Source organism: Eleutherodactylus coqui, chromosome 1 (genome assembly GCF_035609145.1).
Source record: "Eleutherodactylus coqui strain aEleCoq1 chromosome 1, aEleCoq1.hap1, whole genome shotgun sequence".
Lineage (NCBI taxonomy): Eukaryota > Metazoa > Chordata > Amphibia > Anura > Eleutherodactylidae > Eleutherodactylus > Eleutherodactylus coqui.
In genome coordinates, this window is record NC_089837.1 from 525,259,449 (window position 1) to 525,276,089 (window position 16,641).

General features: G+C 43.9%; 1 protein-coding gene across 2 annotated transcripts in view; it reads left to right on the forward strand.

Annotated features, from left to right (window-relative positions):
* ARHGEF17 (Rho guanine nucleotide exchange factor 17) overlaps window positions 1-16,641 on the forward strand; it is a 208,515-nt gene that overhangs the window by 131,727 nt on the left and 60,147 nt on the right. For both annotated transcript variants that reach the window (XM_066588323.1, XM_066588322.1), the window contains exon 3: window positions 8,733-8,810. In XM_066588323.1, the coding sequence (XP_066444420.1) occupies window positions 8,733-8,810 (78 nt within the window). The remainder of the gene's footprint in view (window positions 1-8,732; window positions 8,811-16,641) is intronic.

Consider the following 16,641-nt stretch of genomic DNA (forward strand, 5'->3'; position numbering starts at 1 on the left):
GTGTCTCCTTAGCTGGCTCTATCTCCCCTTCTCTTCCCTTGCTGTTGGGGTCCACCAGGGCTCGGGCCTCGGCCCCCTCCTCTTCTCCACTTACACAGCCCCTATTGGACAAACTATCAGGAGTTTTGGCTTTCAGTACCATCTATATGCTAACGACTCCCAGTTATACACCTCCTCCCTTGACATCACAGCACCATTCCTTCAGAACTCCACCGACTGTCTGTCCGTTGTCTCTAACATTATGTCCTCTCTCTACCAAAAACTGAGCCTCTCTATAACTGCCGTACTGGTGTTTCTGCCCTCTACTAACCAACCTCATCCAGGAAACTACAGACCTGTGAGCCTGACTTCTATACTGGGAAAGAAACAAATTATAAAACAGCATGTATGCAAGTACTTGGATAAAAATGGAGTAACTAACCAGAGCCAGCATGGGTTTGTAACAAACAAGTCATGCCAGACTAATCTAATTTCCTTCTAGGACAGAATCACCGACTGAGTTGATCAGGGAAATGCGGTGGCTATAGTATATCTCGACTTTAGTAAAGCATTTGACAAAGTATCTCATACCATACTTATTTAAAAAATGACCAAATCTGGGATTGACAAGGCAACTGTTAGGTGGATTCACAACTGACTGAGTGATCGTACTCCAAGAGTGGTCATAAATGGCTGCACAGCCAAGTGGAAGAATGTATCAAGTGGGGACCACAAGGCTCTGTCCTGGGCCCAGTGTTGGTCAACATTGTTATAAATGACCTGGAGGAGGGAATTGATGGGAAAGTGATCAAATTTACCAATGATACAAAGCTAGGAGGGATAGCTAACACTAGGGAAGAGAGAGTGAGAGTAATTAAAAAGATCTAGGAAAGCTTGCACAGTGGGCGGAGACTAACAGAATAGTATTTAACAAGGAGAAATGCAAAGTCCTACATCTGGGCAAGAAAAATCAAAAAAGCACATACAGAATGCAAGGAATTGGGCTAAGCAGCACATGTGAAAAAGACTTGGGTATACTTATAGATCATAGACTGAACATGAGTCAACACTGTGATGCACCAGCCAAAAAGGCAAACACAGTTCTGGGATGTATTAAGAGAAGCATAGAGTCTAGATCACGTGAGGTCATTATCTCCCTCTACTCTTCCTTAGTCAGACCTCATCTGGAATACTGGGTCCAGTTCTGGGCAACCCACTTTAAAAAAGACATAGACAAACTGGAGCAAGTTAAGAGAAGAGTTACCAAGACGGTGAGCGGCCTGCAAATCATGTCCTATAAGGAACGGTTAAAGGATCTGGGAATGTTTAGCTTGCAAAAAAGAAGACGAGAGAAGACTTAAAGGGGTTGTCCCGCGGCAGCAAGTGTGGTTATACACTTCTGTATGGCCATATTAATGCACTTTGTAATATACATCGTGCATTAAATATGAGCCATACAGAAGTTATACAGTTACCTCCTCCGGTGCTGGCGTCCCCGTCTCCATGGCGCCGACTAAAGCTGCCTTCTCCTTCCATTAGACGCGCTTGCGCTGTCCGGTCTTCTGCTCTGTTGAATGGGGCCGCTCCGGCATGCTCGCGCCGCACATGTCTTCTGCGCATGCGCAGACCAAACCCCTTTAATAGCTGTCTACAAATATCTGAAGGGCTGTCACAGTGCAGAGGGATCAGCCCTATTCTCATCTGCACAAGGAAAGACTAGAAGCAATGGGATTAAACTGAAAGGGAGGAGATTCAGATGAGATATTAGACAGTGAGGGGATCAATGAGTGGAACAGGTTACCATGTGAGGCGGGGAGTTCTCCTTCAATGGAAGTGTTCAAAGACTCTCCCTTCTGCAATCCATCCTGAATGCGGCAGCCAGGCTCATCTTCCTGTCCAGCCACTACTCGGACGCCTCTGCCCTGTGCCGGTCACTGCACTGGCTGCCCGCCAAATACAGAATTCAATTCAAACTCGCTACCTTCATCCATAAAGCTCTCCATAGCACCGCCCTACATTGCCTCCCTCATCTCAATCCACCCTCCACCCCGGGCCCTCTGCTACCAAAATCAGACTAAGCGCCCCTTTAATTTGAACCTCTCATTCCCACCTCCAAGACTTCTCCAGAGCAGCACCGGTCCTCTGGAACCTGCTACCCCAAATTATCCAGGCAATTCCTGACTCTAAAAACACACCTCTTCAGGGAGGCATACCGTATCCCCTAAACCAAACCCCTCTATACTCCGCCTGATAACATGCTCCCTGACCTACTGACTGCAATCCCTGCTAGACGTAATCAACCACCCCCTGCAGTCATACCATTTCAGCCACTATATACAGCTTAAAGGCCCATTTACACAGGACGAGTGTCAGGCAAACGATGCCTGACACTCGTCCCTGTGTCTCTGCGTTCCCGTGCTCCTGCACAGGAGCTAGCAGAGCTGGCTCACTCATGGAGCGGCCAGTAGGGGGGCGAGGCAGTGCAGGAGGTTTCTCTCCTCTCGCTCCCCCGCCCCCTCCATTGAGATAACACAGCGGCCGTTCGCTACTGAACAGCCGCTGTTTAAACTGCAGGCAGTTACTATAGAGAGGGGGACAGATAACTAGATGCCAATAAGCTTACTACAGGGAAACCTCACCGCATGGATTTCACTGGAGTTCCCCTTTAAGCCTTAATATTTGCATAACATCTGATCATTTTTAACTGTTGTCATGGTGACGGTATGGCGGTCCCTAGTGACGCGAGGTCTGCGCCATGTCATCCTACAGAACTGACTGATCCCGCCAGGTATTCAGCTTGTCAGAATCTGTGCGTTGATGACAAAGTGATGGGTGAGATCACCGTCCAGGAGGGGGAGGCGAGGCTCCCGCTTGGGGGGGGGGGGGGGGGATCACAACACTATTGTTTTATTTTTTTTCCCTCATACATTTTTATATAAAGTTTAGTCAAAGTGTAATAAAATTCGGCAGTTTAAGGCCCCCTGTCCACGGCTGTAGGGGGGCGGGGGGGGCACTGACAGGTCTTCGCAATAAGCCTATCTAATAGATAAGCTCATCGCGGCAAATCGCAGGGTGCCACAATTTCAATCCCGTGAGCGGAGAATTGCTATGATTCTCCGCTCGTGGACGTCTGGCTGCGCTTTCCATAGTTAGCCTATGGAAAAATGCTTTACATAACGGGATTCACGGGTGATTTATCGTAAGCGGATCATTGCCCATGGACAGGCAGCCTAAGGCTACCTGACAGATACGCTGACTGTGGAGAACTGGGGCAATTCGCAGCAGGCTGCGAATTGCCGGCCGCGAGCGGAGAATCTCAATGCTTCTCCGCTCGTGGACAGGGGGCCGGCACTTTCCATAGCAATGCTTCAGCCTGAGTGATTACCGCCGGCAGAATCACGGTCGTGGACAGGAGGCCTAAAGGGGTTGAGCACCTTTTATATAGTCCAGTCAACAAAGAGGCTGCTGGGGACATTCACAACTTACTAATGTATAGTCTTCAGGTGAACAGCAGTGTTTTCTTTCCTTCTGAAGCCCCTCCCCTTTGCCTTTGTCACTCCCCTTTGCTTTCTCCTTTGGCTGCAGTCGCTCCATCCTGCAGATGGCCATTGATGGAAGGACGTGATGCGATTCCATCCATAAGGTGGCTCCAATTCTGATAAATTGCATCGGCTCCCGTTTCCTTCCTGGACAAGTAGGAAATTAGCACAGGCACAGTGCATCTCAATGTATGTACACAGTGACTCCACCAGCAGAATAGTGAGTGCAGCTCTGGGGTATAATGCAGGATGTAACTCAGGATCAGTACAGGATAAGTAATGTATGTACACAGTGACTCCACCAGCAGAATAGTGAGTGCAGCTCTGCAGTATAATACAGGATGTAACTCAGGATCAGTACAGGATAAGTAATGTATGTACACAGTGACTCCACCAGCAGAATAGTGAGTGCAGATCTGGAGTATAATACAGGATGTAACTCAGGATCACTACAGGATAAGTAATGTATGTACAGTGACTCCACCAGCAGAATAGTGAGTGCAGCTCTGGGGTATAATACAGGATGTAACTCAGGGGCAGTACAGGATAAGTAATGTATGTACACAGTGACTCCACCAGCAGAATAGTGAGTGCAGCTCTGGTGTATAATACAGGATGTAGCTCAGGATTACATGAGTACTAATTTTCATCACTGCAAGGATAAATAACCTTAGCACGTTCTCTCTTTGGGGCGCCGCCTCGGGACGCTGCGTCTATTGTTCTCAATGGGACCTTAAAAGCCATTGCATTCTGTATGATGGGCGTGGGACGCGATGTTTCCCATTGAAGTCTATGGGAAGTACTTGCGACATGACGCGCGGGAGGATCGTGATTTCACAGAAGCGAGGCGAGTTTGTATCAAAAACGTTCCGCATTGCCGTAAAAAAATGTACGTTAGTGAGTGCGATATGAGGACGAGTTCCTCAGCCCGACATCACGCTCCCCCCTATAAATAAGCCCTAATTCTGAATCCGCACGTGCAAAGCCCAGTAGGCAAGCGGCCGTCTCATTGATTGGCGCCCGTCTACCGGAGTGAATTGGTCCTTGTGGAAGAGTTAACCAAAATGAACGCCCATAAATGGCATTGTCCTTAATGTATATAAAGTCTCTGACACTGGTGACTCTGTGGTGAGGAGGGCGGCAGCATTAGAGTACGGGGCACCTTTGGGGCGGTGGGTGTTACGACGTCCATCGCTTCACTTTTGTGGGGTCTCCCATACGCCCTCATTTGCAGCCCCTTGTTCCGGTGACGGTTTTGCTGTGATATTTGTGCCATGGTGAACCGGACCTAATCTTATTGGGCGAGGACCGCGGTGATCAGGTCTCCCTCCATGTGACTCGCTCTCAGTTACATGTATGGGGGGGCAGTCACACGTGTTTCCATGGCGATCCCTTCTTTCCACAATCCATTGTGACGTGTTGGAGTGGATGATGAAGGCGGCTCCTTCACCCTCTCAGCTGCGTACCGGCTATTCATAGCAACGCTTCACCTCCGTATTAATGTCGCTGAATAGCCCGGCGCCTCCGCCCAGCGGGATGATATGTGCAGTGCTGCGTACAGTACTGCCGGAAACAGGGGACATATTGTTGTGATGCAGCGCAGCCGGCGACCTACCTAAATAACAATACACCCCCCAATTAGCAAAAAACATCCCCAGAAATACAGGGCGGCCACGAAAAAATAGGCTGGCACCGCACTCTTATGTAAGATGTCTAGAAGAAAATCTGCCGTTGTTGCCATAGCAACCAATCACAGCGCCGCTTTCATTTTACCACAGCAGTATAAGAAATATCAACCAATCACAGCGCAGCTTTTACTTTACCTCAGCAGTATAATATATAACAACCAATCACAGCGCTGCTTTCATTTTACCACAGCAGTATAAGAAATAGCAACCAATCACAGCGCTGCTTTCATGTTACCTCAGCAGTATAATATATAACAACCAATCACAGCGCTGCTTTCACTTTACCTCAGCAGTATAATATATAACAACCAATCACAGCGCAGCTTTCATGTTACCTCAGCAGTATAATATATAACAACCAATCACAGCGCAGCTTTCATGTTACCTCAGCAGTATAATATATAACAACCAATCACAGCCCAGCTTTCATGTTACCTCAGCAGTATAATATATAACAACCAATCACAGCCCAGCTTTCATTTTACCTCAGTATAATATATAACAACTAGAGATGAGCGAACACGTTCGGCTCCGCCCCTTTTTCGCCCGAACACCGAACTTTGCGAACACTTCAGTGTTCGGGCGAAAAAGTTCGGGGGCCGCCGTGGCAGCGCGGGGGGGTGCGGCGGGGAGTGGGGGGGAGAGGGAGAGAGAGAGGGCTCCCCCCTGTTCCCCGCTACTGCCGCCCGCGCCGCCGCGCATCTCCCCGCCCCCCGGCGGCACCCGGACACTTACGCGCGAACACTGCAGTGTTCGGCAAAGCCGGTGTCCGGGTGCGGATGTGTCCGTAACGGACACGTTCGCTCATCCCTAATAACAACCAATCACAGCGCCGCTTTCATTTTACCTCAGCAGTATAATATATAACAACCAATCACAGCGCTGCTTTCATGTTACCTCAGTGGTATAATATATAACAACCAATCACAGCGCTGCTTTCACTTTACCTCAGCAGTATAATATATAACAACCAATCACAGCGCCGCTTTCATGTTACCTCAGCAGTATAATATATAACAACCAATCACAGCCCAGCTTTCATTTTACCTCAGTATAATATATAACAACCAATCACAGCGCCGCTTTCATTTTACCTCAGCAGTATAATATATAACAGCCAATCACAGCGCAGCTTCTATTTTACCCCAGCCATGTAGGAAATGAAAGCTGCGCTGTGATTGGTTGCTAGGGGCAACAGAAACAGATTTTCTTGTAGACCGCTTCCCCGAGACTGTGCGGCCGGCCTACGTCTCTGTGGTCTGCTGTGTAGTGATATATCCTTGATTTAGGTTTTTGGTGTCAACCAATATGGCCGCCCCTGGAGTGTTCATGGAGGTAGCCGTGCAGCTTATCTTTTTGCAAGATCTTGAATAGCAAATCTGTAGTCCTATAGAACGAAGTAGATTTGCCCTTCAGGGTCTGGAGCAGCTGGGTGAGGGCCGCCATATGAGCCGTAATTATGGCCGTTGGTTGTCGCTTTACTAAGTGGAGTTCAACAAAAAGCTTGTTCAGATCAGCGCGGCGTTTTGAACGGATCCGTTTTTCTAGCCCCTTACTGACCGGCCTGCCGCCTTAAGGGACAAGTGATTTTCATTGCCAGGTTGCTGGAGTCTCGCTGACGGCCACGAGGGCTTGTTCTTTTGGGTACAGTTGTATTTTTACTAGCCGCCCCCTGGGGTCCATATAATGTGTTTAGTACATTTTTGGGGGGAGGGAGATGGAAAAAACGTGCAAAATTCTGCCCTTGTTTTTGGGTTGTTTTCACAGCATTCACCATTCAGTAGTAATAAGCGGATCATTTTCTTATCTGATCGGCATGATTCCTGCGGCACCGAGTGTATAGAGATGGTTTTTTAGTTTTTGCTACTTTTGCGCAATAACACCATTGGCTCTGCATGGCCGCACTCTAAGACCCGTAATATTTGTATTTTTCCGGTAACGGACCTCTGTGAGCGCCGTATGTTTTCTGCTAACAGAGTTTGGTTGTTATTGGTGCCAGTCTGGGGCACACGGGAGTCTTGGAGGCAAACAAAGAAAACGAACAATTCTGGCGTTACTTTTTTTTTTTTAAACTATTTTTATGCCGTTCGCCATGCGATGAGTAACAATATATTTTCATTGTCTGTTTCATTACGAACGCGGTAATTCCGGTTATGAGCTGCTTTGTAAAAAAATTTTGGGAGTATTTTATCCATTTCACGCTGGCGAGGGCGTGATTCACGTGGAAACAACCCTGCGGGCCTGAAGGAGTCCCGCTGCCACAGATGCAGCAGGGATCGCATCTTCTCCCATTGATTTCAATGGGGCCGGCGGCGACAACGGGCGATACTGCGGATTTTTTTTAATCACAACTTGGCTTGAGTGAAAACATCGCAAATGAGAATCAAATCATTGAAAATCATTGGTTTCATAATCGTGCGTTCTCACTCACTCTTACATCACGCGATTTTATCACCAGTGTTAAGCCAGCCTAAAGGGGTCATGCCCACGGCGGGATCGGATTCCGCCTGCAAAATAAGACCCAGCGCCCCCCAGAGACCCTATACTCACCTCTCCGGATCCGCCGCGAGTGTCTCACCCAGCGTGCATTCCCAGTGCAGCGCATGACACGCCAGCAGTGGGCGGTGACGCGGATTCTTGTGGTACTTCCGCTGTTCTCACAGCAGAAGTATCGCGGGACGGATAACTTCCATGGCTGTCCATGGGAGCCGTCCGTGTGATTTTTCCACATAGAATAGAACATGCTGCGATTCTCCCCCATGAGCGGAAAATCGCAGTTGATTTCTGCTCATGGGCATGGCAGAATCGTTTACCACAGCATGCATATGGACGGACATTGCTGCGGAATGCACGTCGAATTCCGCAGCGATAATCCGTCCGTGTACATTAATCCTTACACAGGTTTTTCGTGGGGACAAATGTTTTTTGTTTTTTTTAAACTAAACTATTGAATTTTTATGACACAATTTTTTGGTCTCTGAAAGGGACGATTGTTTGATCGCCAGAATAGTACACTGCATTACTTAGCCTGGAAAGCATCTCTCTCCTCCTCCGGGTCCTCGGCTGTGTCTGACAGCTGAAGACCCGACCTGCTACTGCTTGATTGCAGGAACAGAGACTTTAATCCCAGGCTGTATTTTTGCTATCGGATGGGATTACAGCCCAGGACCAAGCGCCTTAGGTTTACTGTGCGTGGTCTTTAAGGGGTTCACTGACCCCCATGCCCTCCCACACCTTTCTCACCCCTTGTAGAAAAGAATGGCGGAATGGTTTCCTAGTCCGTCGATTGCTATTATTGAGGAGTCCATGAAAAAGGAATATAGGGCCAATCAGGATTAGCTCCACCCCAAAGGAGCCCAGTTGGGACTAACTCAACCCCAAATGAGATCGATCAGGTTGACCTCCACCCCATGAGGCCCCAATAGTGACACCATATTGTTGGTATTCATCGCCTTGTGGTTACCTTATGATGCTACTATGATGTCCCATGATGCACTGGTCTCATTAACTTTTTTGTTCTTTCCAGGATATGAGGAAACATGTCTTTCTGACCCTCCAGGACACGGAGCAGTCATACGTGGAGTCGCTGCGCACACTCATGGAGGTACAGTGCTCTGGTTTTGTTGTATGTTTTACTATTAAATCTCCTGGGCGGAGCTAAGTTGCTACATGACAGAATCCTCCGAGCAAGTGACACCTCAGCAGACCAAGGCATTCACAACAAAAGACAGTCAAACATTTCCTGATGAGATTTTGTAATGTGGGGGTGCAGCTCTGGAGTATAATACAGGATGCAACTCAGCATCAGTACAGGATAAGTAATGTATGTACACAGTGACTCCACCAGCAGAATAGTGAGTGCAGCTGTGGAGTATAATACAGCATGTAACTCAGGAGCAGTACAGGATAAGTAATGTATGTACACAGTGACTCCACCAGCAGAATAGTGAGTGCAGCTCTGGAGTATAATACAGCATGTAACTCAGGAGCAGTACAGGATAAGTAATGTATGTACACAGTGACTCCACCAGCAGAATAGTGAGTGCAGCTCTGGAGTATAATACAGCATGTAACTCAGGAGCAGTACAGGATAAGTAATGTATGTACACACTGACTCCACCAGCAGAATAGTGAGTGCAGCTCTGGGGTATAATACAGGATGTAACTCAGGAGCAGTACAGGATAAGTAATGTATGTACACAGTGACTCCACCAGCAGAATAGTGAGTGCAGCTCTGGAGTATAATACAGGATGGAATTCAGGATCAGTACAGGATAAGTAATGTATGTACACAGTGACTCCACCACCAGCAGAATAGTGAGTGCACCTCTGGAGTATAATACAGGATGCAACTCCGCATCAGTACAGGATAAGTAATGTATGTACACAGTGACTCCAGTAGCAGAATAGTGAGTGCAGCTCTGGGGTTTAATACAGGATGTAACTCAGGAGCAGTACAGAATAAGTAGTGTATGTACACAGTGACTCCACCAGCAGAATAGTGAGTGCAGCTCTGCAGTATAATACAGGATGCAATGAGCAGGGGTATCCTGGTTGTTGGACCTCAGAGCGGTTACAGTAGTCTCAGTGGGAGATTATAATCCAATGCATCATCAGTAGAGCTCTGTGTTATTGTAGGCGAGAGGACCAGCGTGGGGATATCTGGAGACACAGTGAATTTTACAAGCAGTTAACAGCAATGTGTCTCGTTATATTTTTAGAGGTTGGATATAAAGTTATAGCGAAAGGAAGAAAAGGCGCAAGAATAATTTACTTACAGATCAAAGTACAGATCACACCCTGTAGCTAAACCCTGTAACACTGCAGAACATCTTGTAAAATACAGAATGAGAAGAAAGATTCTGCAGTTCAAAAGAAAATACACATCTGTCCACAGGAAAAAGTTATAGAACCTCAAGTACAGTGGAGCGCTGTCACCTACAGCAGGTCATTACTGGGCGCACGCTATATAGGGGGCAGTATTATAGTAGTTATATTCTTGTACATAGGGAGCAGTATTATAGTAGTTATATTCTTGTACATAGGGGGCAGTATTATAGTAGTTATATTCTTGTACATAGGGAGCAGTATTATAGTAGTTATATTCTTGTACATAGGGAGCAGTATTATAGTAGTTATATTCTTGTACATAGGGGGCAGTATTATAGTAGTTATATTCTTGTACATAGTAGCAGTATTATAGTAGTTATATTCTTGTACATAGGGAGCAGTATTATAGTAGTTATATTCTTGTACATAGGGGGCAGTATTATAGTAGTTATATCCTTGTACATAGGGGGCAGTATTATAGTAGTTATATTCTTGTACATAGGGGGCAGTATTATAGTTGTTATATTCCTGTACATAGGGGGCAGTATTATAGTAGTTATATTCTTGTACATAGGGGGCAGTATTATAGTAGTTATATTCTTGTACATAGGGAGCAGTATTATAGTAGTTATATTCTTGTACATAGGGGGCAGTATTATAGTAGTTATATTCTTGTACATAGGGGAGCAGTATTATAGTAGTTATATTCTTGTACATAGGGGGCAGTATTATAGTAGTTATATTTTTGTACATAGGAGGCAGTATTATAGTAGTTATATTCTTGTACATAGGGGGCAGTATTATAGTAGGTATATTTTTGTACATAGGAGGCAGTATTATAGTAGTTATATTCTTGTACATACGGGACAGTATTATAGTAGTTATATTCTTGTACATACGGGACAGTATTATATTTATTCGTACATAGAGGACAGTATTATAGTAGTTATACTCTTGTACATAGGGGGACAGTATTATAGTAGTTATGTGTCTATAGGGGGCAGTATTATAGGGATTATATTCTGGAATAATTACTTAATTTTAGTCATGGTTCCATTTGATGTGGTGGTATTAAGGGCACAGATTTGGCCCATTACTGTAGCATTCGTGTGGACAAATAAGTACGGGGCCCACATGAACATGCCCAAAACAGGCTGTGTATAACATAAACGTGACAGAGAACTGCATACTGCGAACTGGAATGACAGACATAAACATATGGACTGACAAAATGCCCAAAACACTCACCTTGCATACCTGTACACATAAGCAGATGAAAAAGCTATAAAAGTACGAGTTATTTGTTCATACAATGGCCAATGAAATTAAGCCGCAAGGCCACGACAAGGCTCCTTGTGTCTTGCGGTCCTTACACTGGAAAGACACATCTACTAGAGGACCCTAAGGGCCACCCTAGCCCAAAAATGTCAAATAACTCAGCAGGACAAAGCAGAGGCAAACTGAAATAAAACTGACAAAAAATAAACGTAAGAATGGACATGAACCAACAAGACACCAAACACAGCAAGCAGCAACGGACAAGGATACATGACTGCTCACTCTGCACACCTAACAGACCTGGGGGATTTGCTAGCTGGAGATCACCACACCCAGCCAGCTCAATCATGCCACACCTGTGGAGCTTTGCTGCTAGAAACCATAGTACTACAGGTCCCAGCAGCACAACCTAACAATTACATAACTTTTTCATGACTTGGAGGTGTTAGTCTTGGTTCACATCAGATGTCTTATATTTGTTACCTCAAATTATATTGAAATTCAAAATTTTCATCCATAATTCGCCTCTCGTTCTTTATCCTTTTTTTATCCCCCACTGCTGTGTTACGATTGTGTGGTAAACTAAGCACGGGGCCCACGAGATCATTACCAAAAGAACGGATATATGCAAGGGTTTCAAGCAACTTGCCCTGTGCTGCAGGGAGGATGGCATGGCCCTACCTAAGTGGGGACATCGACCCAATAAAGGGCGACCCAGCGGTCTTCGGATCTGGGTCCTAGCTGCTCCTAGGAACCACGCCGCACCCAGAACAGGACACCTACACATGCCACATAACAGGGACAGAACAACAGGACACACAGAACCAGAAAACAGAGCATACAGCAGCCAAAATGCAACCACTAGTAACAGATGATAAGCTATATATAAATACCAGGTATTAGTTGACATTTTGTACAAAACATGGAAGCTAGCTGGCCACTTCACGGCTCCTGGCTATACTGCTAGTCCCTACACTAACCAGGAGTCCAGCAGCACCAGACACAGTTCACACAGCAAACTGCAATAGGACAGGACACAGATCACAGGTCACACAGCAAGCTGACACAAAACTGACAGAAAATAAACAGACACGAACCAGCAAGACACCAAACACACATTACGCTGCAACGGACAAGGATTCATGACTGCTCACCCTGAACACCAAACACACAGAGAGCGACAGGAGCAGGGTTTATATGTGAGCCAAGACCCAGTATATTGGCTAGCAGGAAGTCACCACACCCAGCCAGCTCAATCAATTAACCCTGTGAGGGCTGTGCTGCTAGAAACCATAGTACTACACTTCTCAGCAGCACAACGTAACATGCTGTTTTTCCTTTATCCCTGCCCATTTACAATATTGTAGTTCTCTCATGCGGCGCAGTGGACCCACAAGAATCAGGAGGCCATTGCAACCTCTGTATTCCTACAGTGCCTGTAAAAGCTAGGCAATGTCTAATTTGATGAAGCCCCGCGTTTATTGGATTTTTAACCTATCCTTATAATTGATGTCTGGTTGGTGGGGCTCCAACCAATCTGCAGAGTTGTGTAACCCTTCAACCACATGATTGATACTCCCCTCCACTATCTACCACTCCCCCCGCCTCACGCAGGACTGTAGTCTCTCTAATGGTGGTGGGCCTTCCTAACTGTATTTAAAGGGTTTCTCCAGCCTTTAACATGAACAGCCATCAGTACATTGCTAATAGGACTTTGATACGCAAGAATGGAACCATTGAGCACAACTAATGGACATCCCTTTTGCTGCAGTACCAGATACGGCCACATGGGTTAGTCAGGCGCTTTAATTTGGTGTTTGCTGGAGGATCTAATGCCCTTTGATCCCAAAAGGACATGCATTGATGGTATTTTGGGAAACGGGAAGACTGGAAAATGTTAATTTACCCCTGCAAAAAAAAAGTAAAAATTCTCTTGCAGAGAAAGGGTTAAAAAAACTGATAATTTCCTGTGTATGCTTCTACTTTGGCTCCATCTCTCCCATCGCTTTCATTTTTCAGTGATGGTTCTGTTATTTATTCGATCATATCCATCCTCTTCGTATGACAATGGCCTCAGTGCTGGTAATGAGGCAGCGCCGGGTCTCTAGAGAGGTGTTTCCCTTACTTGTCCTCCGATAGTGGAAAATTACCAGTACATTTCCTGCTGATGGCTGAAATCTCATATAAACATGAAAAACAGAGAAAGCGGGGCAAATGATCAGTACTGAACTAATAGATGTCACATAGATACAGCACGGAACTAACACCTGTTACATGACCCCCGGGGTATGTGGTCACCGAAGGTATTGGCTTTTCTAGATGGTGCTGATGCAGGGGAGCGATGGATCGCAAAAAAAAGACTCGAGTGTGGAAATTGAGATGGGCAGTGACATCACCAACACTTCTGAGATAACCCCGCCCACTTATACACCCAATGACATCATGAACCTTTAGCAGATAATCATAAACCCCTTATCCTGCTGTGTGACTTCACACTATTCCTTAGAGACTTATCTCTGGTAATATTGTATACCTGACCTGTACTAGGTAGTATTAAAGTAGCTATATTCTTGTACATAGGGGGCAATATTATAGTAGTTATATTCTTGTACATAGGGGGCAGTATTATAGTAGTTATACTCTTGTACATAGGGGGTAGTATTAAAGTAGCTATATTCTTGTACATAGGGGGCAATATTATAGTAGTTATATTTGTGTACATATGGGCAGTATTATAGTAGTTATATTCTTGTACATAAGGGGCAGTATTATAGTAGTTATATTCTTGTACATAGGAGGCAGTATTATAGTAGTTATATTCTTGTACATAGGGGGCAATATTATAGTAGTTATATTCTTGTACATAGGGGGCAGTATTATAGTAGTTATATTCTTGTACATAGGGAGCAGTATTATAGTAGTTATATTCTTGTACATAGGGGGCAGTATTATAGTAGTTATATTCTTGTACATAGGGGGCAGTATTATAGTTGTTATATTCTTGTACATAGGAGCAGTATTATAGTAGTTATATTCTTGTACATAGGGGGCAGTATTATAGTAGTTATATTCTTGTACATAGTGGGCATTATTATAGTAATTATATTCTTGTACATAGTGGGCATTATTTTAGTAGTTATATTCTTGTACATAGGGGGCAGTATTATAGTAGTTATATTCTTGTACATAGGAGGCAGTATTATAGTAGTTATATTCTTGTACATAGGGAGCAGTATTATAGTAGTTATATTATTGTACATAGGAGGCAGTATTATAGTAGTTATATTCTTGTACATAGGAGGCAGTATTATAGTAGTTATATTCTTGTACATAGGGGGCAATATTATAGTAGTTATATACTTGTACATAGGGGGCAGTATTATAGTAGTTATATTCTTGTACATAGGAGGCAGTATAATAGTAGTTATATTCTTGTACATAGGAGGCAGTATTATAGTAGTTATATTCTTGTACATAGGGGAGCAGTATTATGGTAGTTATATTCTTGTACATAGGGGAGCAGTATTATTGTAGTTATATTCTTGTACATAGGGGAGCAGTATTATGGTAGTTATATTCTTGTACATAGGGGGCAGTATTATAGTAGTTATATTCTTGTACATAGGGGACAGTATTATAGTAGGTACATTCTTGTACATAGGGGGCAGTATTATAGTAGGTACATTCTTGTACATAGGGAGCAGTATTATAGTAGTTATATTCTTGAACATTGGGGGCAGTATTATAGTAGTTATATTCCTGTACATAGGAGCAGTATTATAGCAGTTATATTCTTGTACATAGGGGGCAGTATTATGGTAGTTATATTCTTGTACATAGGGGCAGTATTATAGTAGTTATATTCTTGTACATAGGGGCAGTATTATGGTAGTTATATTCTTGTACATAGGGGACAGTATTTTAGTAGTTATATTCTTGTACATAGGGGCAGTATTATAGTAGTTATATTCTTGTACATAGGGGCAGTATTATAGTAGTTATATTCTTGTACATAGGGGGCAGTATTATAGTAGTTATATCCTTGTACATAGGAGCAGTATTATAGTAGTTATATTCTTGTACATAGGGGCAGTATTATGGTAGTTATATTCTTGTACATAGGGGGCAGTATTATAGTAGATCTATTCTTATACATAGGGGCAGTATTATAGTAGTTATATTCTTGTACATAGGGGCAGTATTATAGTAGTTATATTCTTGTACATAGGGACAGTATTATAGTAGTTATATTCTTGTACATAGGGGGCAGTATTATAGTAGTTATATTCTTGTACATAGGGGGCAGTATTATAGTAGTTATATTCTTGTACATAGGGGGCAGTATTATAGTAGTTATATTCTTGTACATAGGAGGCAGTATTATAGTAGTTATATTCTTGTACATAGGAGCAGTATTATAGTAGTTATATTCTTGTACATAGGGGCAGTATTATGGTAGTTATATTCTTGTACATAGGGGGCAGTATTATAGTAGATCTATTCTTATACATAGGGGACAGTATTTTAGTAGTTATATTCTTGTACATAGGGACAGTATTATAGTAGTTATATTCTTGTACATAGGGGGCAGTATTATAGTAGTTATATTGTTGTACATAGGGACAGTATTATAGTAGATATATTCTTATACATAGGGGGCAGTTTTATAGTGGATCATTAAGAACATTCTCTGTTTATAATGTGAAGGGAATGGCATAATGCCTTATCGCTGTATCTACAGACTTATGGCAGATGACAGCGATGTTCTTGTAGATCTGCACTGATCTGATGTTACATAATTTTTTATACAAGATGTTGCACCGTACTGCTGATGTGTTACATCGTCTTGTTGTTTTATGTATCAGAGGTTTTTTGTAAATTCATCACACCTTATGTTTGATTCTTGCTGGGCCTGATTACGGGATGGAGACATTGATCCATCAGATGTGTCAGGAACATGCTGTACACAGGATGTTGTATGCCAGGCAGGGAACGCTCATTGTCTTCTGTAGGAATACCAGCATAGACTCTGTGTGACTCACCAATCGGAACATCTTGAAATTCTGCCAAGACCTGAATGTAGCACATATTACAGCATCTATAAAAGCATTTGCTGTGGAATTGTTCACATTTTTTTTATAAATTTGGCTAAATTTAGAGATTTTTATGCAAAGTCTTAAGAAACCATTAAAGTTGGTATTTTCGGTTGATGTTTGTCCTTTACAGCTGTCTTCTGGCATTGACCATACGTTTTAGATTGTCTGTCTAGCAGAAACTAAAGTACACCAGCAAGGAGAAAGCTTAGTAGACGATGTTCGTGGAATCAA